This window comes from Aristolochia californica, unplaced genomic scaffold (genome assembly GCF_029961685.1).
Source record: "Aristolochia californica isolate CCGP_79_NKW_82.1479 unplaced genomic scaffold, dmAriCali1.0.hap1 SCAF_14, whole genome shotgun sequence".
Lineage (NCBI taxonomy): Eukaryota > Viridiplantae > Streptophyta > Magnoliopsida > Piperales > Aristolochiaceae > Aristolochia > Aristolochia californica.
The window spans coordinates 10,568,016-10,588,123 of NW_027181815.1; the positions used below are offsets into that span (position 1 = coordinate 10,568,016).

At 40.8% G+C, this 20,108-nt stretch overlaps 2 protein-coding genes across 7 annotated transcripts; one reads left to right on the forward strand and one right to left on the reverse strand.

Moving 5' to 3' along the window:
- The first annotated feature begins 326 nt into the window (after positions 1 to 326).
- Positions 327 to 6,987, forward strand: LOC137950072 (pleiotropic drug resistance protein 1-like). Of its 6 annotated transcripts, none has more exons than XM_068796431.1 (24): positions 327 to 649; positions 755 to 875; positions 947 to 1,035; positions 1,116 to 1,200; positions 1,284 to 1,443; positions 1,537 to 1,613; positions 1,754 to 1,807; positions 1,957 to 2,047; positions 2,134 to 2,435; positions 2,521 to 2,802; positions 2,879 to 3,195; positions 3,284 to 3,444; positions 3,544 to 3,647; positions 3,748 to 3,904; positions 3,985 to 4,113; positions 4,156 to 4,256; positions 4,346 to 4,678; positions 4,773 to 5,063; positions 5,142 to 5,225; positions 5,324 to 5,457; positions 5,553 to 5,780; positions 5,892 to 6,063; positions 6,151 to 6,405; positions 6,490 to 6,987. In XM_068796431.1, exons 1-24 carry the CDS (start codon positions 327 to 329, stop codon positions 6,745 to 6,747), a joined length of 4,308 nt encoding a protein of 1,435 aa, XP_068652532.1. In that variant the 3' UTR covers positions 6,748 to 6,987. The 6 variants fall into 6 exon arrangements, with proteins under 6 accessions (XP_068652532.1, XP_068652533.1, XP_068652534.1 ...); XM_068796432.1 differs by having other exon boundaries at positions 4,165 to 4,256; XM_068796433.1 differs by having other exon boundaries at positions 3,985 to 4,064; positions 4,128 to 4,256.
- On the reverse strand, positions 6,936 to 18,785 carry LOC137950073 (cytochrome c1-2, heme protein, mitochondrial-like). The gene is made up of 8 exons (XM_068796435.1): positions 18,638 to 18,785; positions 18,021 to 18,184; positions 16,888 to 17,072; positions 16,450 to 16,729; positions 16,298 to 16,369; positions 7,636 to 7,752; positions 7,486 to 7,551; positions 6,936 to 7,378 (listed from the first exon to the last, which is right to left on the reverse strand). The coding sequence occupies exons 1-8, from the start codon at positions 18,639 to 18,641 to the stop codon at positions 7,262 to 7,264; spliced, it is 1,005 nt and encodes a 334-aa protein (XP_068652536.1). The 5' UTR covers positions 18,642 to 18,785; the 3' UTR covers positions 6,936 to 7,261.
- Between the last annotated feature and the right edge of the window lie 1,323 nt (positions 18,786 to 20,108).

Consider the following 20,108-nt stretch of genomic DNA (forward strand, 5'->3'; position numbering starts at 1 on the left):
AAAAGAGTAATGAGATCATATTGGAACTGTCTTCCTCCTTTATAAAACGATCCTGTGCTTGCAAAAATTAAGCTCGTTTCTTTTCCTCTGCCGTCGATGACAGAAGCGACAGGAGTGTTGCTGTGAGAAAGCAGATGAAAAGATTATCCGGTTTATCTTTTCAGAATCTTTCCTCTCGTGGTTCCAAGTTTTCTGAAACTGAGCTCGGATATCTTTCTGGGCAGGCTTATCGGACTCCAGTCATAGCTTCCGAGTAACTCCGCATGGCCTAACGCCTGAGCCTATCAGTGGTGGTTCCTCTGCTGTTAGAGACTCGGAAGGACAAAATGGAGAACGCTGATGGCTACAGAATCAGTACTTTACGTAGGAACAGTTCCTCCATGTTGAGGAGCAGTGCAGTGGAAGTCTTCTCAAGATCTTCCCGTGAGGAAGATGATGAAGAGGCTCTTAAATGGGCTGCTCTTGAAAAGCTCCCCACGTATAATCGTCTAAGGAAAGGTATAATGGCCGGAATTGCCGGTGAGGTCTCGGAGGTTGACATAGACAGCCTCGGATTTCAAGACAAGAAGGTCTTGCTTGATAGATTGATTCGAGTTGCTGAAGACGACAACGAGAGATTTCTTACGAAACTGAAGAATCGAATTGATCAGTAAGAGCCACTCATAATCAATTCTTGTCTTTCGTTTTTTCAAAATTTGAGACCCTTTTTTTGTGTTTCTCATATTCTGAATCTTTTCTTTCCTGCTTTCACTAGAGTTGGAATCGATATTCCCACAATTGAAGTCCGATATGATCATTTGAACATAGAAGCAGAGGCCTATGTCGGCGGCAGAGCTTTGCCGACAGTCTTTAATTTTACTGCTAACGTTATTGAGGTACTTCACATACATAATTCAGGAAGAAGGAATTCCAGCCGATTCAGCTGACTGTTACACAATATTTGCAGGATTTCTTGAACTATCTCCGTATCCTTCCGAGCCGGAAAAAACCATTGACGATACTTCATGACGTTAGTGGAATCATCAAACCTTGCAGGTAGAAGAAGACCCCATTAACGAAAAGTAAAATATTTATGAGATAGCTTGTCGATTAAATTTCGATCATGTATTTTCCAGAATGACTCTGCTTTTAGGCCCTCCTGGTTCCGGGAAGACTAGTTTGTTACTAGCTTTGTCTGGAAAGCTCGCCAAAGATCTCAAGGCAAGAGGGTTCTCCCATACTCCTCTGTCCATTATTATTCCCATTATCATCTTTATAAAGATGAATCCACTGATATACACCAGGTTTCTGGAAGAGTTACTTACAATGGCCATGGAATGGACGAGTTCGTACCTCAGAGGACATCTGCTTATATTAGTCAACATGATCTCCATATAGGAGAAATGACTGTGAGAGAAACGTTAGCTTTCTCTGCAAGATGCCAGGGAGTTGGAGCTGGTTATGGTGAGATTAAAATCTCTCTTCTAAGTTTCAATGTTTTGCAAGGGAAAAGCATTGAAGATTGATAGAAGTCCTGCTTGTTTGCAATTTATGCAGATATGCTTGTAGAGCTATCTAGGAGAGAGAAAGCGGCTAATATCAAGCCAGATCCTGATATTGATGTTTACATGAAGGTTGGCTTTCATTTCAGTTGCTTACAGATTTTCTTATTGTAATTTGCCATTCTGCACAATTATTTGAGTTTTGCTAGAAGATTTATCTTCAGTAAAGAGTGCTAGTATTCAACTTTTCTTGTTTTGATGTCTCTGTTCAGGCAGCCGCTTTAGTAGGGCAGGAGACCAGCGTTATCACAGATTACATTCTTAAGGTAAGCATTTCCACCCAGAAATCTGTCTATAGAAACACCACTTGTATGAACAGAGATGAAGATAATCGTCACTCTTCGTTTTAACAGAACTTCAAAAGATGAAGTGGTTTCAAAATCCTTTTCTTCTTACTTTCATCTCCTTTCTGCAGATTTTGGGACTAGAAATCTGTGCAGACACCATGGTGGGAGATGAAATGTTGAGAGGAATCTCAGGAGGACAACGGAAGCGTGTGACAACAGGTAGAAATAATCTCTAAAACCCTCATCCCCATTGGCCGCAAATTATTCAGTTTGGAGAAATTCGTTTGAAATCCCTACTTGCACAGGGGAGATGCTCGTTGGACCCGCGAGGGGATTGTTCATGGACGAGATCTCGACGGGGCTGGACAGCTCCACCACCTTTCAAATTGTTAATTCCCTGCGGCAAACTATTCACATTCTGAATGGAACTGCTGTTATTTCTCTGCTCCAACCGGCTCCAGAGACTTATGACCTCTTCGATGACATAATCCTTCTCTCCGACGGACAGATAGTGTATCAGGGTCCCCGAGAAAACGTGCTCGAGTTCTTTGAATCAATGGGTTTCAAATGCCCTGAGAGGAAGGGTGTGGCGGACTTCCTGCAAGAGGTGGGTTGCTTCGTTCCTTGGTGGGTTTTTCCTCGTTATTTTCCCTCCTCGTTTCTACTGATCTCTCGTTGTTTTGACCAAGTAGGTGACATCAAGGAAGGATCAACAGCAGTACTGGTCACGCAAAGATGAACCTTACAGATTCATTCCTGTAAAAGAATTCGCTGATGCATTCCAAGCTTTCCACATTGGCCGACAATTAGGAGAAGAACTCTCCAGCCCATTTGATAAAACCAAAAGCCATCCAGCTGCACTGACAAAATCCAAATACGGAGTGAGCAAGAAAGAACTACTTAAAGCCTGCGCTGCAAGAGAATATTTGCTCATGAAGAGGAATTCATTTGTCTACATCTTCAAAATGTGCCAGGTGAGAAGATTCTTCACTAGGCACAGAGTTACTTCAAAGTTAAAATCTAAAAACGCATTTCTCTTTCTGGTTTCAGCTTACGACTGTTGGTATGATCGCAATGACTCTGTGCTTCCGCACCAGGATGCACCGACGCAGTGTGGCAGATGGCGGAATCTTCATGGGAGCTCTGTTTTTCAGTCTCGTCATGATTATGTTCAACGGGTTCTCAGAGCTTGCTATGACCATTGTTAAGCTTCCGGTCTTCTACAAGCAACGAGACCTCCTCTTCTATCCTGCGTGGGCTTACTCCTTACCCACTTGGATCCTGAAGATTCCCATATCATTCGTTGAAGTCGCTATTTGGGTGTTTATGACTTACTTCGTTATCGGGTTCGATCCAAGTGCAGAAAGGTAGATCTTGAGAAGGAGAATCTCATAGTTTATCTCCAAATTTGGATTCAATTCTGCCATTTCTAAGCACGGACTGTTTATATTGCAGGTTGTTTAGACAGTATCTATTACTGCTAATCATTAATCAGGTAGCTTCGGGGCTGTTCAGATTCATAGCTTCTCTAGGTAGGAACATGATTGTAGCAAATACCTTTGGATCTTTTGCCTTGGTTGTGCTTCTTACACTGGGCGGATTCTTACTTTCTCGAGGTAAAACAGAGTATCATCAAATAAGATTTTTCATGGTCTCTACTAGTTTAAAATCCCATGAATGGATTTTGAGCTTTTCGATGTCCTGGTGAAATACAGTGGATGTGAAAATTTGGTGGAAGTGGGGTTACTGGGCCTCCCCATTGACGTACGGGCAAAATGGAATATCAGTGAATGAGTTCCTTGGAAATAGTTGGAGACACGTAAGAAGCTTGAGACTGGTAGAAGAGTTCTTCGTTAATTGGGGAAGTTTCTGATATATATATATATATATTTATATATCTCCTGGCCTTACCCTTGCAGATTCGTCCTGGAGCAACAGAATCGTTGGGAGTGGAAGTGCTGAAATCTCGTGGAATCTTTCCTCATTCATATTGGTACTGGATCGGTGTGGGTGCTTTGATTGGCTACGTGTTCTTGTTCAACGGCTGTTTTACCTTGGCTCTCGCGTATCTTGATCGTAAGTATACTCTCTGTTTCACGGGACCATTAATCGATCATTACCCGAACCATAGTTCTAACTGTCGGTTCAAATTACAGCATTTGGGAAACCTCAGGCTGTAGTCTCAGAAGAAAGCTTGACTGAGAAACATGCGAACAGAACAGGAGAAACCATCAAGGTTTCGTCCCGAAGAAAGAGCTTTGCTAGTCATCGCGGGAGTAGTAGGAGTAGCAAATCCGAGGTTTCTGCTTCTGCGCGATCCGATGGAGTTCATGAAGATGATCCCAACAGAAAGAGAGGCATGGTTCTCCCGTTTGCACCCCTATCAATTACTTTCGACAATATTAAGTACTCTGTAGACATGCCACAGGTAAGTAATCCCACGAAATTTCAAACAATTGACGGGAATCTCTTCGAGAGTTACTAGTTTTTGTGGTTTTATGTTCGTTCAATTCGCAGGAAATGAAGGAGCAGGGGATTGAGGAAGACAGGTTAGAGCTGTTGAAGGGGGTAAGTGGAGCTTTCAGACCTGGTGTTCTTACAGCACTCATGGGTGTCAGCGGAGCTGGTAAGACTACTCTAATGGATGTGTTGGCTGGAAGGAAAACAGGCGGGTACATAGAGGGTTCCATCACCATATCAGGATACCCCAAGAAGCAAGAAACATTTGCTCGTATATCCGGCTACTGCGAACAGAATGACATCCATTCTCCTCATGTCACCGTCCATGAATCCCTACTCTACTCTGCTTGGCTTCGCTTACCAACCGAAGTGAATCCTGCAACGAGAACGGTTTGTCCCTTCTGTCTTTTGAATTTTATTATTTACTGTCAATTTTGGAAGCCAGTTGAATGTCTAAAGAGGTGGTGGTGGTGGTGCTGTGTAGATGTTCATTGAAGAGGTCATGGAGCTTGTTGAGCTGACACCTCTGAGGTATGCTCTGGTTGGACTGCCCGGAGTTGATGGCCTCTCAACGGAGCAAAGGAAGAGACTTACCATAGCAGTTGAGCTTGTGGCTAACCCATCCATAATTTTCATGGACGAGCCCACTTCAGGATTAGATGCCAGAGCTGCTGCTATTGTGATGAGAACCGTGAGAAACACTGTCGACACCGGACGAACAGTTGTATGCACAATTCACCAGCCCAGCATTGACATTTTTGAAGCTTTTGATGAGGTAAGCACATAGTAAGATTTATCTCTTTTATGTATTGATCTGCTACTTTTTTCATTATTCGTCTCTGCGGTGTTGCAGCTGTTCTTGATGAAGCGAGGAGGTGAAGAGATATATGTCGGTCCATTGGGTCGCCATTCTTGTCATCTAATCAGCTACTTCGAGGTGAGAGCAGTACTAATCTAGTTTTACATCTTAAAGAGCTACTTTGGAAAATTTCTTTCTAAATGGATACTGATGAAATCGATATTTGATTTTTTAAGGGGATCAATGGGGTTCCCAAGATAAAAGATGGATACAACCCGGCAACTTGGATGTTGGAGGTGACTACGGCAGCACAGGAGGAAGCTCTTGGGGTTAACTTTACTGAATCATACAGGAACTCAGCTTTGTACGGGTGAGTTTATAGGAAATTAAACTCTCGAATTCGATTTAATGCCAAATGTTTGTTTGCTCCGCCGATCCCTCACTGGTCTATCGTGCTGGTTACAGGCGGAACAAAGCTTTAATTCAAGAGCTTAGCAAAGCTCCACCCGGTTCAGAAGACCTCTTCTTCCCCACTCAATACTCTCAGCCCTTCTTCACCCAATGCCTAGCTTGTCTGTGGAAGCAGCACTGGTCTTACTGGCGAAATCCGCCATACTCTGCAGTTAGATTAATGTTCACTACGGTTATAGCACTCATTTTTGGCTCCATATTTTGGGACCTCGGATCCAAAACGTAAGCTCTCTCAATCTTACATTGTTTTAAGAAACCAAAATTTTATTTTTCTTCTGGTGTTGAACTTCATTCTAGCGGAGTCCATTAATGACGCTGATGGACTCGTGACAGGGATAGGCAGCAGGATCTGTTTAACGCCATGGGGTCCATGTACGCTGCTGTTCTGTTCCTGGGCGTACAAAATGCCTCCTCCGTGCAGCCAGTGATTGCAGTGGAACGAACCGTCTTCTACAGAGAGAGAGCAGCAGGAATGTACTCTGCTTTACCATACGCATTTGGACAGGTTCCAGTTACTTGCTTGAAGGCTTCACATGGTTTTTCTGTTGGGTTTTTATGCTTCCGACATTGCTGAACCGAAATGAAATTGCAGGTTGCCATTGAGATTCCTTATGTCTTTCTCCAAGCTATAGTTTATGGGGTCATTGTGTACGCCATGATTGGATTCGATTGGACGCCTGCGAAATTCTTTTGGTACGTCTTCTTTATGTATTTCACCTTGTTATACTTCACCTTCTACGGGATGATGTCAGTCGCCGTGACTCCGAACCAACATATCGCTGCCATTGTGGCCTCTGCATTCTACGCGATATGGAATCTCTTCTCCGGCTTCTTGGTCCCTGCACCCGTAAGTAAATGCTTCCATCGTCGTTCCATCTGGTTATTTTTCCTTTTTCAAAAAAGCTCGCTCTCGATCTTGTACTAATTGCAGAGGATCCCCGGATGGTGGAAATGGTATTACTGGGCATGTCCCGTCGCTTGGACCTTGTATGGACTGGTCGTCTCGCAGTTTGGAGACTCAGATCGCGAGCTTGAATCGGGCCAACGAGTTGATGATTTTATTAGGAGCTATTTTGGGTTCAAGCACGACTTCTTGGGCGTGGTGTCGGTTGTGATCGTTGCCTTTCCTGTGCTCTTTGCCTTTATATTTGCTTTCTCAATAAAGGCCTTCAACTTCCAGAGAAGGTAAATCTGTGGTTTCCAATACAGTTTTCAGCGTTCTCCTTGGTTACCCAGCAGCAGCAGCAGTATATAAAATATGATAGTTCATGGACTTGCTTCTCGTGTACTATTCATTTGTATGGAGATCCCAAATCGTGATCATAAAATCTTGTTAGAACTCTCCTTAAACATTTTAATATCTCAGGAGATGAACACGGATGGATTTGCTCAACCATTATTTAAACTGGCCTCCATGGCTTCTATTAAATCATGATACTAACATTCGATCTTTTCCACCACAACAATGGTAACGGCAAAAATATCAGCTGTAGATACAATTGGAGAACCTGACGAAAGAAGGAAGCTGGTTTCAGCTGAACAGCATTTTTCTCCAAAAAAGAAACTTGAGATGGACTTTGGACCCATTTCCGTTTGCACTGTTTGGCATTGGGCATTCAATTTTTTTGTAAATGACAGCAACAGAAATGAACTCATTATTCGCACTCGAACCTTCCCAAAAGAAATAGGTAGCAGAAAGAACGCTAGTTGACAACATCAACTACCAGTTTACGTGACTTCAAAACTGACCACTTCAAGCGCCGATAGTAAGCTGCTTGGAGTAGGGCAAGTGACAGAACGAATATCCATTTGAATCCCATCTGTGGATAAGCAATTCAAGTCATAAGGTTAAAGCTACTGAGGGCGTGCTGGGCACATCATTTCAAAGGGCAACAATATGAACATAATTATAACCTAGAGATCTCACCAGTTTCCTCTCTTCCATCTCGGGTTCTGCTGCCCATGACAAAAACGTCACAACATCTTTCCCCATCTACAGTTTAAAGGCAAACAGAATCTGAGGATTTGAGATATAACATTGAGGTCTTCACCAAAACAGTTTCTAGGCAAAATATACCTGGGCTTCAGTTGCTGGTGTACCATCTTCATACTCAATAGCACCATCTATAAGCATTTTAGGCATTGCTATCGCACCACCAGGAAAGTAAGGGTTATAATGCAGCCCTTCTCTAATCTGAAATAAAATGTTGCCAGTTAAGAATTTCAAATTGAATGCGTCAGGTCAATCTAAAACCACAATAAATGATTGCATCAATCAGAGAACAGTACAATTTTTATGACTGATATTACCCATAACAATGGAATCATCACTACCCAAATTTCAAATTGAATGCGTCAGGTCAATCTAAAACCACAATAAATGATTGCATCAATCAGAGAACAGTACAATTTTTATGACTGATATTACCCATAACAATGGAATCATCACTACCCAAACCATAAAACTGAAACTAATGACCCAAAAGCGCTTTAACAAAATTATATGCAATATAGAGCTCCACTTGAGGAACAGTATAGATATGACACAAACCGCAAGGATGCAGAAATGGCAACCAAATCATAGCAAAAAGGAATTGCACTAACAGAAGCTCAACCAAGACTAAGCTACTAAAAGAAAGGAAGTAAATCCATAGGGTTATGCCCATCACCGCTGTCATAGCCAGAGCGCTCTTAATATGTCGGAACGGATACATGAATCCTCCTATAATCACTCTCTAATTTTCTAAAATAGCCCTCTTCAATGCTAACCTAACTGATACAATTCATATCATTTCAACTTCCTTTATTTTAGTCCAATCTGTACAAACATGGACAAATCCTTCCGATAGATTCAATATTAGTATTAAGGAATAGTCCCACATGGATTAGTAAGTACAAAAATCTTGAGTTTATTAGTTGAGAAAGAGGTTTCCTAAGTTGGTTAATCATTTTGGGATGGGCATTGAACCCAACTTCACATGGTATCAGAACAGGTACTCATATGTGGGCCTACACCTAAACTATCCACTTGTAGAACGACAAAAGAGGGCCTACACCTAAATTATCCACTTGTAGAGCCACAAAAGAGGGCCTAAACCTAAAACTATTCATTTGTAGAGACACAAAAGAGGGCTTATACCTAAAACTATCCACTTGTAGAGCCAAGGGCCTGCACCTAAATTATCCGCTTGTAAAGCTACAAAAGAGGGCCTATACCTAAATTATCCGCTTGTAAAGTCACATAAGAAGGCCTACATGTGAGGGAGAGTGTTAAGGAATAGTCCAACATAGATTAGTGAGTACAAGTATCTTGAGTTTATTAGTTGGGAAAGAGGTTTCCTAAGTTGGCTAATCATTTTGGGATGAGACTTGGATGCAACTTTACAATTAGATCTCCCATTAAACATGCTAAAATCATCAAAACTGACTCTCTAACTGTTCTGTAGCACATTCTAGTGTAGTTTTGCCTTTCTCAGCCTTGCTCTATATTGTAATATTGCAACTTTTCAAAGATTGGGTTATGCTTTCCAGTACCTTATGCCAATCTGATTATTCAGCTCATTTTAAGCCCCCTCCCCAATGTGAAAAACTACACTTGTGGTGGCTGGACCTAAATGACAAAATTTTCCAAGGGAAAATCTGAAGCTGCTGAGCCTGTTGCAGAAAAGGGTACCTGCCTTACTTTCTCTCTTGGTTTGACACTTGAAATGATTTTTCTCAATTTAGTCGTTCCTACACAAGGGAGAGTTGGCAGACCATTACTGCTCTCAAACCAACTAGACCGACTGTCCTCATCCTGTGGGAAACCCCATCAGGCTGGTATAATAAAATTAAATTTAGACAGCAGTGCCCATGGATGCCAAGGACATGGTGGCTTTGGAGGTCTCTTCCATGACAGAGAAGGGAACCATATTGTCGCTTATGCTAGCCCCCTTGGTAAATATTTGTTACTCTCATCAAGTGGAAACACATACCCTCCTCCATGGGATCTACATAGTGGCCGAAAAAGCCTTCTCCCCACTCATCATTGAGGACAATTCTCTCAGAGTTATTAGCTGGTGAAATAAAAGGCATCCAACCCACTCCCGTTGGAGGCTCCTCCCTGTGTTTGAGGCCATCATGGATAGAGTTCAACATCTAAGCATCAGCCGGCAGCACATTCCAAAGACCGCAAAGTCTGCTGCCGATAACCTTGCTAGCGAGTACTCTTTCCTCCCCAATCTCAATATCCAGATCAACTAGATTTCATTTTTAATTGCCTTGCTGAGCTCTAATTGCCCCCAACCATATTCTATTCATAGTTGTTGGTTTCTTTGTTGTTTTCCTTGCTGGTTGTAATTTATTTCACCCTCTCTGCCTGGTGAAGGTCTTTTGTAAATCCTCTTCTCCATGAATGAAATTCCCCACTCCCTCCCTCAAAACAAAAAAAAAATAATAAAATATACATCCACATCAACATTCTCATCTCTGCCACCTCATCTTCCACAGTTGGTGCTTCTTCACTGCACAATACTCAAATTTATATATCATAACAAGTCTGACAACAGTCACGAAATTCTGCTTTGACCATTTCTTTATGATGGAACAGAAATTACTATGCCTTTTGTGCCAAAATGATTGGACATAAGAATAACAAGCTTTAGTACTTAGATGAGTTTATGGACATTACATGTGCCTAAATGTAATGGAAAACTTCAGAAGATACAAAAATTATATGACTTCCAAATACTATTTAGAACTCCTTGGTTGTGACTCTTGAGAATCCCTGATCTGAACCTTAAGCTCAGAGTACAACTTCAGAGCTAGCCCACCCAACAAGAGAACTATAAAAAATAACCATCACTAAACATATGGAATTTATGAGTAGAATCTAATATGTCAATTATGTTATCGTATACAATTTTGATATGTATTTAGGAATTCTAATAGTTTGAGTGGGGAAGGGCATTATTGTAATTTTTTGTAGCTTATCACTTAAGGGACTATATAGAGAAAGGGGATGGAAATAAGGGCATGGGATTTTACCAGAAATCTTTCTTAGCATTATCAATTTCGGAATTTGCAGTGGATTTCGGAGGTTCTTGCGGTGTCATTTGGGTTTTGAAGTGGATTTTGGAGGTTCCTTGCAGAGGTTCTCATCTTTGTGGCTTTTGGTGCTTTTTGTGCATGGCAATTTCTGTGCACGACCTTCTGGGACTGTTTCCTGCTAGCACTCAATTCGGCAGATATTAAGGTGAACTATTTTTCCTAGAAATCGAAGTTTTTTGGCCTTGTATAGTTCGCTTGTGGTTTTTCCCATATAAAACACTGCTGCTCAAGGGGGGTGAAGAGACATTTTATCCTCGGTGGAATCAAGCTATATACATATATACTAGTTGAGGCGTGATTTTTTTGTGGATTTCGCCGTGGGTTTCTATCCAGAGAGGTTTCGGTGTCATCTAGATTTTATCATGTCATCTTATAGGTTAGACTCATTCCCTATTTGTTTCACGAGTAAAAATTACACTGCCTGAGAATTTCAGTTTCGTTTATTTGTTATGGGAAAAGAGTTATGGGGTCATATAGATGGGAGAAATCCAGCACATCAATAGGCCGAGGCTTTGTCCAAGTGGAAAGTCAAAGATGCTAGGGTCATGACCTGGATCCTTGGCTCCATTGAGCCTCACTTTGTTCTCAATCTGAGGCCTTATAAAAATGCAGAAAGTCAAAGATGCTAGGGGCATGACCTGGATCCTTGGCTCCATTGAGCCTCACTTTGTTCTCAATCTGAGGCCTTATAAAAATGCAGTTAACATGTGGAATTACCTCAACAAAGTTTACCATCAAGACAACACGGCTCGGCGTTTTCAATTGGAGTATGAGATGGCTCATTACACACAAGAAAGTCTCTCCATTGAGGAATATTTTTCTGGTTTTCAAAATCTTTGGGCTGACTATGCCAACATTGTTTATGCTAATGTTCCCATTGCAACTCTCTCTGTTATTCAAGCAGTACATGAAACAAGCAAGAGAGATCAATTATTGTTGAAGCTCCGTTCCGATTTTGAAATTGCACATTTTAATCTGATGAATCATCATCCTGTACCATCTCCAGATGTTTATTTTAGTGAACTTCTTCGTGAGAAATAGCGTATAGTAACTCAGGCTGACATGGAACATCAGGCTAATGTTAATGCCCCTATTACTGTGGCTTATGCAGCACAGGGGAGGAATAAGGGTAGAGACATATGTGTTGATCAGTGATTTAGTTTTAAAGTTTTTGGTCATATTGCTCAGGGTTGCCCTAAAAAGTTTTGTAACTACTGCAAAAAACAAGGTCATATCAACTTTGCCTGTCCCATTTGACCTAAAATGAAGTACTGCTTATCATGCCTCGGCTAGTGCCTCTAGTTCTGCTGCATTGCCTGCTGCCTCGCTTGTTGTTCCTATTCTACCCCTATAGCCTTAACACACCCGAACATACTCACTCCTGAAATGGTACAACAGATGATCATTTTTGCTTTCTCTACTTTTGGACTCTCAAGTAATCATAAAGTTTCTTCTAAGCCATGGTATTTTAACTCCGGAACCTCTAACCATATGACCAATACTGTTGTTTCTCTTTCCAATATCAGAAATTATGATGGAAATCTGAAAATTAACACCGCTGATGGCAGTTCTCTGCTTATCAGTGTTGTTGGTGATCTTTCCTCTTCCTTAACTGATGTTTTTGTATCTCCTAACCTCTCCACAAATCTTATTTTTGTTGGTCAATTGGTGATAATAACTATAATGTCCATTTCTCTCGTTCTGGTTGTGTTGTGCAGGATCAAGCGTCAGGGAAGATGATCCTCTTTCCTCTTCACGTTTTTCCTAGTTTTTCTTTACTTTCTTTTGCATGCAATGTTGTTAGTTCTGGAACTAAGATGTGGCATAGACGTCTAGGCCATCCAAACTCTGATGTACTTCGTCAGTTTTTAATTTTGGTTTATTGGGACATAAAACATGTTCTTCTCTTGATCTTTCTTTTGAATGTCCATCATGCAAACTTGGCAAAAGTAAAGTTCTACCTTTTCCTCCTCATGCATCTCATGCCTTACAATGTTTTGATATTATTTATACTGATGTTTGGGGGATTGCACCTGTTGTTTCTCATGTGCATTACAAGTACTTTGTTACCTTTATTGATGACTTTAGTCGTTTTACTTGGGTTTACTTCCTACGAGCTAAGGCCGAAGTTTTTTTAGTATTTAAGCGCTTTTTTGCGCTTCTTGAGACTCAATTTTCTGCCAGCATCAAGGTCTTGCATTCTGATTCTAGCAGTGAATGCATGTCTAATGAGTTTCAGGACTTTCTTCAAAGCAAAGGGATCGCCTCTCAACGTTCTTGTCCTTCGACACCTCAACAAAATAGTGTTGCTAAGAAGAAAAATTGTCACCTTCTTAATGTGGTAAGAACTCTTTTACTTGAATCATCTGTTTCTCCTCATTTTTTGTGTGAAACGCTTTCTACTTCGGTTCATTTGATCAATCGCTTACCCTCTCCAACGTTACATCATGTTTCTCCTTTTTTTATGTTGTTTTCTCCTTCATATTCTGATCTTGGGACATTTGGTTGTGTTTGTTTTGTGCATTTCCCTGCTCATGAACGACATAAACTTACAGATCAATTTGTTAAGTGTGTTTTTCTTGGTTATGCTATACCTCAAAAGGGTTATGTTTGTTATGATCCACATGCTCGTCGTATACATGTTTCTAGGAATGTGGTTTTCTGTGAAAGTCAATATTTCTTTCCATCTCATGTTGAGCTGCCATCTGCATCTTCATCTCTTGTGCTTAGCTTTTATGATTCCCCGACAATTGTGGAAAGGTTTAAACCTGGTTTTGTGTATGGAAGTCGTAGTCGACATGAATCTGGTTCCACTTCCTCTATGCCCCTCACGATCTTGACCTAGCGCATGCTCCTACTCCTGCTCCTGCTTCCACCACTCTTCGCCAGTCTACTCGCCCTTCTCAGCCTCCTAATTGGTATGGTTTCTCCTCCACTATCGCTACATTATCCTCTATTTCCATTCCCTCTTCCTACAAACAGGCCATAGAATATGAATGTTGGCAAATGCAGAACTTCGAGCACTTGAGGAAAATCACACTTGGGATATTGTTCCTTGCCCCCCTACAATCAAACCTCTTGGGAGTAAACGGGTTTTCTCTATAAAGCCTCGCTTTAATGGCTCTTTGGATCGATACAAAGCTCACCTAATAGCTCTGGGCAACAAACAGAAATATGGGATTAATTATGAGGATACATTTGCTCTTGTTGCCAAAATGACCACGGTTCGAACCTTCTTAGCTATTGCTACTTCTTAGTCGTGGCAACTATCAGAGCTACGTGATTCCGTCCACCTGGGTGGTCCCGCCAACCACTGATGGGTTAGGTACTTGGTTTTCCGCACTTAACAGACAGGTCTTTTGGTTTGTATTGGCTAGGCGTTTGACATGGTATCAGAGCTAGGCACCACGTTCCGCGTTCAAATCCCGACGGAAGAGGTAGGGAACGGGAATGGTGGGTGTCAGAGCTAGGTGGTTCCGGTCCACCTGGGTTAGGTACTTGGCTTTCCGCACTTAACAGACGGTATGTTGAGTTGTATTGGCTAGGCATTTGACATGATATCAGAGTTGGGCACCACGTTTCACGTTCAAATCCCAGCGGAAACGGTAGGGAACGAAAACGGTCCACCTGGGTTAGGTTTCGTCTACCCCTGGTCCACATAGGTTAGGTACTTGGCTTTCCGCACTTAAAAGTCCGGTCTGTTGAGTTGTATTGGTTAGGCGTTTAACATGGTATCAGAGCTGGACATAACGTTCCGCATTCGAATCCCGGGTGAAGCAATAGGGAACGAAAACGGTGGGTGTCAGAGCTAGGTGGTTCCATTCACCTGGGTGGTCCAGTCCATTGATGGGTTAGGTACTTGGCTTTCCGCACTTAATAGACCGGTCTTTTGGGTTGTATTGGTTAGGCGTTTGACAGCAACTGCATCAGATAGATGTGAAGAACGCCTTTCTTCATGGTGATCTTCAAGAAGAGATCTACATGAAGTTTCCCTCTAGTATGACTACTTCTCCTCATGATGTTTGTAAGCTAAGGCGTTCTCTGTATGGACTCAAGCAAGCTCCCCGAGTTTGGTTTGAGAAGTTTCACAATATGTTTCTTACCTTCAGGTTTACACAAAGTCAATATGATTCTTCTCTCTTCTTCCACAAGTCTGGATCGGGTATAGTCCTTTTGGTTTATGTGGATGATATTATCATTACTGGCACTGACTGTGGTTTGATTACTAAGGTTCAATAGTTGTTGCATGCCACTTTCAAAATGAAAGATCTTGGCCAGCTCACATACTCCTTAGGACTGGAAGTACATCATCGGGCCAATAGTATTTTCTTAAACCAGCATAAATATATTCAAGATATTATTACCTTGGATGGTTTAGAGGACACTTCTTCTGTTGATACTTCTATGGAAGTAAATGTCAAACACATGAAAGATGAAGGGGACCTTCTAGATGACCTCACTCTCTATCGGCGCCTGGTTGGGAGTCTCATCTACTTAACCACTACTCGCCCCAATATCTCCTATATCGTTCATCAGGTTAATCAATTTATGTCCTCTCCTCGACATCTCCATATTGCTGCAGTTCAACGAATCATCTGTTGTCTTTGAGGTTCTCCTACTCGTGGGTTATTCTTTCCTACAGGCTCCTCTCATCAACTTGTTGCTTTTAGTGATGCCGATTGGGAAGGGTGTCCAGATACACATCGATCTACTACGGTTTGGTGTATGTTTTTAGGTGATGCCTTAATTTCTTGGAGATGTAAGAAACAATATCGTGTTTCTCAATCCTCTACTGAGGCTGAGTATCGTGCCATGTCTACTGCTTGTTCTGAGATTGTATGGCTACGTGGTCTTCTTGAGGAGCTTGAGTTCCCTCAAACTACTTCTCAGATTGCCACCAATCCCGTTTTTCATGAACGCAACAAGCACATTGAAGTTGTTTGTCATTCTATCTGAGATACCTTGGAGAGTCGAGTGATATCTCTTCCTTACATTTCTTCAGATCTCCAAATGGCCGATGTCTTCACCAAAGCAATGACTAGATAGCGGCATCAATTTTTGGTTGGCAAATTGTTGCTGATTGACTTACCAGCATCAATTCGAGGGGGGATGTCATCGTATACAATTTTGATAGTATTTAGGAATTCTAATAGTTTAAGTGGGAAGGGGTATTATTGTAATTTTTTGTAGCTAATCACTTAAAGGACTATATAGAGAAAGGGGAAGGAAATAAGGGCACGGGATTTTACAAGAAATCTCTCATAGTATTATCGATTTTGGAATTTATTGACAAATTATTGAAATATGTACTCTCTCTACTTCTATTGTTTTAATGTACTGTATTACTATATTTCCTAAATGAAATTTAATAAAATAATGTCATAGAGAAATCTTTCCACGAAAAATTCAAACATGCAACAGTATGGGTCAAGCTATAGATAGATGAAGGAAGAAAACCACAGCATATGACCAGCAACGTTAAGATTCCTCATCATCCTCCACTTTACATGGCAATAACTCATGCAAGTCACACCTTGGCAAACCTTAATCAAGAAGCATCATGTTTAAATGCAAAAGAGCGGGTGAAACAGTGAAAGTAGAGTCATATGCATACAGTTTTCCCAAAAAGAATAGGACTTCAAAAGACCTACAGAAACACCAGCAGGTGGGTCCCGGTACCCAGTCAGGAGAGCAAACACATAATTCTGACCATTGTGTCGTGCCTGAAAACATGACACAGAATAAATATTAGTTGCAGAACCACATACGACATTTTCAGTGAACACTAAAGAATTTGCACTACCTTAGTTATTAGGCTAAGATCTGGCGGGTAGGCCCCACCATTTGCAAACCTCGCAGCTTGTTCATTAGCATAAGGCTGAGGGAAGCGGTCACTTAGCTTTCCAGGACGTGTGAACATCTCACCTTCATCATTAGGCCCATCGACAACCTCAATCTCAGCTGCCATTGCTTTTGTCTCCTCCTCAGTATAAGCCACACCCACAAGATCACGATATGAAACAAGAGACATAGAGTGGCAAGATGCACAGACTTGCTGATAAACTTGATGCCCACGTCGGACCCTGAAGAGAGAATTCAATAATATTACACAAATGTTGTTATTGGATATAAGTGACTCTATAATAGTTGAGTAGAAAGTGCACAAGTAGTTTAAGAGTACACTAGTCTTTCTGTAGAGACACAAATTGTAGATAGAGGGGCAGATAACGATCTCACTCACGACGCATGGTCATAGGAACTGAGGATGCCTTTGTGAGGCCAAGGATAGATTGGGCATTCTAGTCCATGTTCTGCTTCATCAGCAGATGATAAAGCTGCACAACTGAAAAAACCAGAAATGCCTGCCCCAAGCAGTGCCAATGCTCTTAGGGACTTCCCGCTAGCAGATCCAAATCCATCTGAAAACTAATTAAAAAACGAAAGATGTCTCACCAATAGGAAAAGAGAAAATTTTGCAGCCAACAGCATATTAAAGAAATTAATATAAAGTTCTCAAACAATAACAGATCTTAGAAAGACAAATATGAGACGCTACTCTATCACTGCACAGTATCCATAGAGAGTTTTATACAAAACTGTAGATAACATCAACCAACTAGAAATTCCTAATCCAAGGCATGCCAACCCTCCACAAAACTGAGCCCTACTATAAAGAGCAAAGAAACCTTCCAGCATACACGTGCTCATATTAAAGAACCCTTATCATGGGACCCATCTTGCTCCACCATGTCAGTAGACAAGGAATTTATTTCATCATTTAGGTTTTCGCTGTAATTTTTCATTACAGTTTGTACTTATTTCTTTGCTGACATGGGATTTCACTATCTTTGTTTTTACTGTAATTTTCATTACAGTTAGTACTTATTTTTTCGAAGATTTAGAGAACAGGAGTTTAATTTGTTATTCATCTTTTCTATTATGATTTTGAGAAAGTAAAATAGTCCTACTTGAGCTGTTTAACTTGAATAAGTTTAATGAAATCTATCTACATTTATTTTTACACTAGCAGGCAGTGACATAGCGGATAAAGGAAAGTAGATTAACAGAAAAGTCACAATCCTGTCAATAACTAAAACAAATGAAAAAGGGACAGCATTTGCAACCGTTTTTAAGGTTAGAAACACTACTTGTCAAGATCAGCCTTAAACATTGTTGATATGACGAACAGAGGCAATGCCCATACCCAATCCTCAATTAAACTCACCCGATGAACAGCTAAACTCAAATTGATTTGCAAGAGAAAAGGACACACATTATGAGAGTATCAGAATATCCAGATCATTTTCAACCAGAAATAAAGAGGAAACCGGAAACTGAATAAGAAGATCACAAAATTCAGAGGACCGAATGTACCTGCTTTGCATCGTATCCCAACTGAGGACGCTTGTTGGCCAGCAGTTGAACAACCCCTGCAATAGGGGCCTGACGCTGGCACTCACCATATCCTACTTTCTGAAAGAAACGTATTACGTCAGATTGCTTCCTTCTCCAAATCTCTGAAACACACTTGTAAGCCCCTAAATTTCAACACCCAAAGTCAAATTCTCTTCGGGATCCTCACTAGTGCCAGACGTTCAAGGAAAAAAGAAGAAAATCCAAACAAGGATATCCTAGCACAACAGCATCAGAAACGAAACATAGAAAAACAAATAGTAGAAATCCGAAACAAAATTGCAACAAAGAAAATTAGAAAAAAAAAAAAAAAGTAACTAATGATTGCAATCGAAATTATAAAACCTTCAACTTTTATAAAAACTAAATCTTACGTTGATCTCGTCCCAGTTATAAATACAGCCACCAGATCAAGTAATAAAATAAGTAAAAATGACAGAAACCGATGTGAAATCATTCATCGGAAACCGATAACTTTATGAGGACTCGAACAAATGACGAACTCGGATGAAACGAAACGAGAGAAAAAAAAACACACAAATGCACTGGCCAATCGAGGAAGGCAGTTGATTTCATACCCATTGCAAAGAGTAATTCCTCTGAACAATCTAGGGTTTGCTTAGAGAAGATCGGTTTGAGACACTTCTCCGTCAGACCGGTTCCACCCTCATGTAAACTTTGCAGGTACCTGGCAAGTGTTTAACATCGGAGATTCTGGTTGAAGATCCATGGAGCAAATGATAAATAGATAATACGAGGAAAACTATTTACGGTGACATCCTCGCACATTTGTCTATTTATTTTTAAAAAGATCCTCCTGAAAACTAACATCGCATATGATATTTCGCTAACAAACTCATCTCCCTCGATCCTAAAGAGTCAACTCGGACCAATTTGGACCGAGTCAACTCAGTTTGACTCAGCTATCTCTTCCTGGCCTCTTGACTCGGCGTGACTTCTTTATTGACTCGGATTATTATTACTCTGTCGACATATCAAGGATTTTCATTATTTGGTACGTGTTATATGAGTCCAGACACATTTCAACTGTTGTTATTGTGTCTCTTGATTGAGACATTTTTATTGAAAATGGACTTCTCAGTTGTAGACTGTTGTCAACATTGGTTATTCTGATGAAGAAGAAAGCACATGGTGACACCAAAATAATATCTTTCGGTGATTACCCTTTACCTCCTTATTTGGCAGTTTTACTCTTACCATTTGAGAGTTGGTATCCTGTGTTGGAACACCGTGATGGAGAATTTATTACTATACTTCTGAGTAATGCCTATAGACTCACTACCTATAGAGGATAGGAGTGTGCCCAACATTAAATGTGAGTCAAATCTATTATTCACCTAAGAGGTGTTTTTTTAGCTATCCTGAAAAAGTGGTAGACTTTGTGCCCCACAGTAAGGTTACTTTTTCGCTTGTTTAATTGAGAAGAAAGTATTATTTACTATGATCATTTGACCGGAGTATGGAACATTGTCTTACGACTAGGTTATTTTATGACAATTAGGTCTCTTGGAAAATAACAAAGAGACTACTAACTTGAGGGGGAATGTTGGAAAATATGATAGATTGTCATTTTATATGAGAAGATCATATACAACATTTGCAGCAAGCTGGAAGTTCATGATGTTCTCTCATCCCGCAGCTTGAGGGAGAGTGTTGGAAGATGAGCCCAAACCCACAAGACCAAGAAAGGTCAACAAGTCCAAGTGTGTGGAAGATGGGCTCAAACCTACAAGACCAATGAAATCCCATACATCCAAAAGAGGTGGAAGATAGGTTCAAGGCTCACATACCAAGGAGAAGGCGTACACAATTATGGCATGTTGGTAAATAAAGAGTCATCTCATAAAAATGGCATTGATGTAATTAGTTTAAGTTTTAGGGGTATTATTATAATAGTGTAATCTTATTCATCTATAAATTGAGCATTAGGGAGAGGATTAGGACATAAGTTCATAACCTCTTTCTTCTTGTTATTTTCTCCCAATATGTCATCTCTCCTTTTCTCTATGAGCTAAATCATAGAATCCT

What these genes read in the sequence shown, in the direction of transcription:
- LOC137950073 (XM_068796435.1), bottom strand. An exon ending in TGGGATACGATGCAAAGCAG is followed by an intron (nt 17,073 to 18,020) that starts GTACATTCGGTC and finishes TTTTTTAATTAG; the next exon opens with TTTTCAGATGGATTTGGATC. An exon ending in AGATGGAAGAGAGGAAACTG is followed by an intron (nt 7,379 to 7,485) that starts GTGAGATCTCTA and finishes GCTTATCCACAG; the next exon opens with ATGGGATTCAAATGGATATT.
- LOC137950072 (XM_068796429.1), top strand. Translation starts at nt 327, where the DNA reads ATGGAGAACGCTGATGGCTACAGAATCAGTACTTTACGTAGGAACAGT. An exon ending in AGCTCGCCAAAGATCTCAAG is followed by an intron (nt 1,201 to 1,283) that starts GCAAGAGGGTTC and finishes GATATACACCAG; the next exon opens with GTTTCTGGAAGAGTTACTTA. An exon ending in TTCGATCCAAGTGCAGAAAG is followed by an intron (nt 3,196 to 3,283) that starts GTAGATCTTGAG and finishes TTTATATTGCAG; the next exon opens with GTTGTTTAGACAGTATCTAT.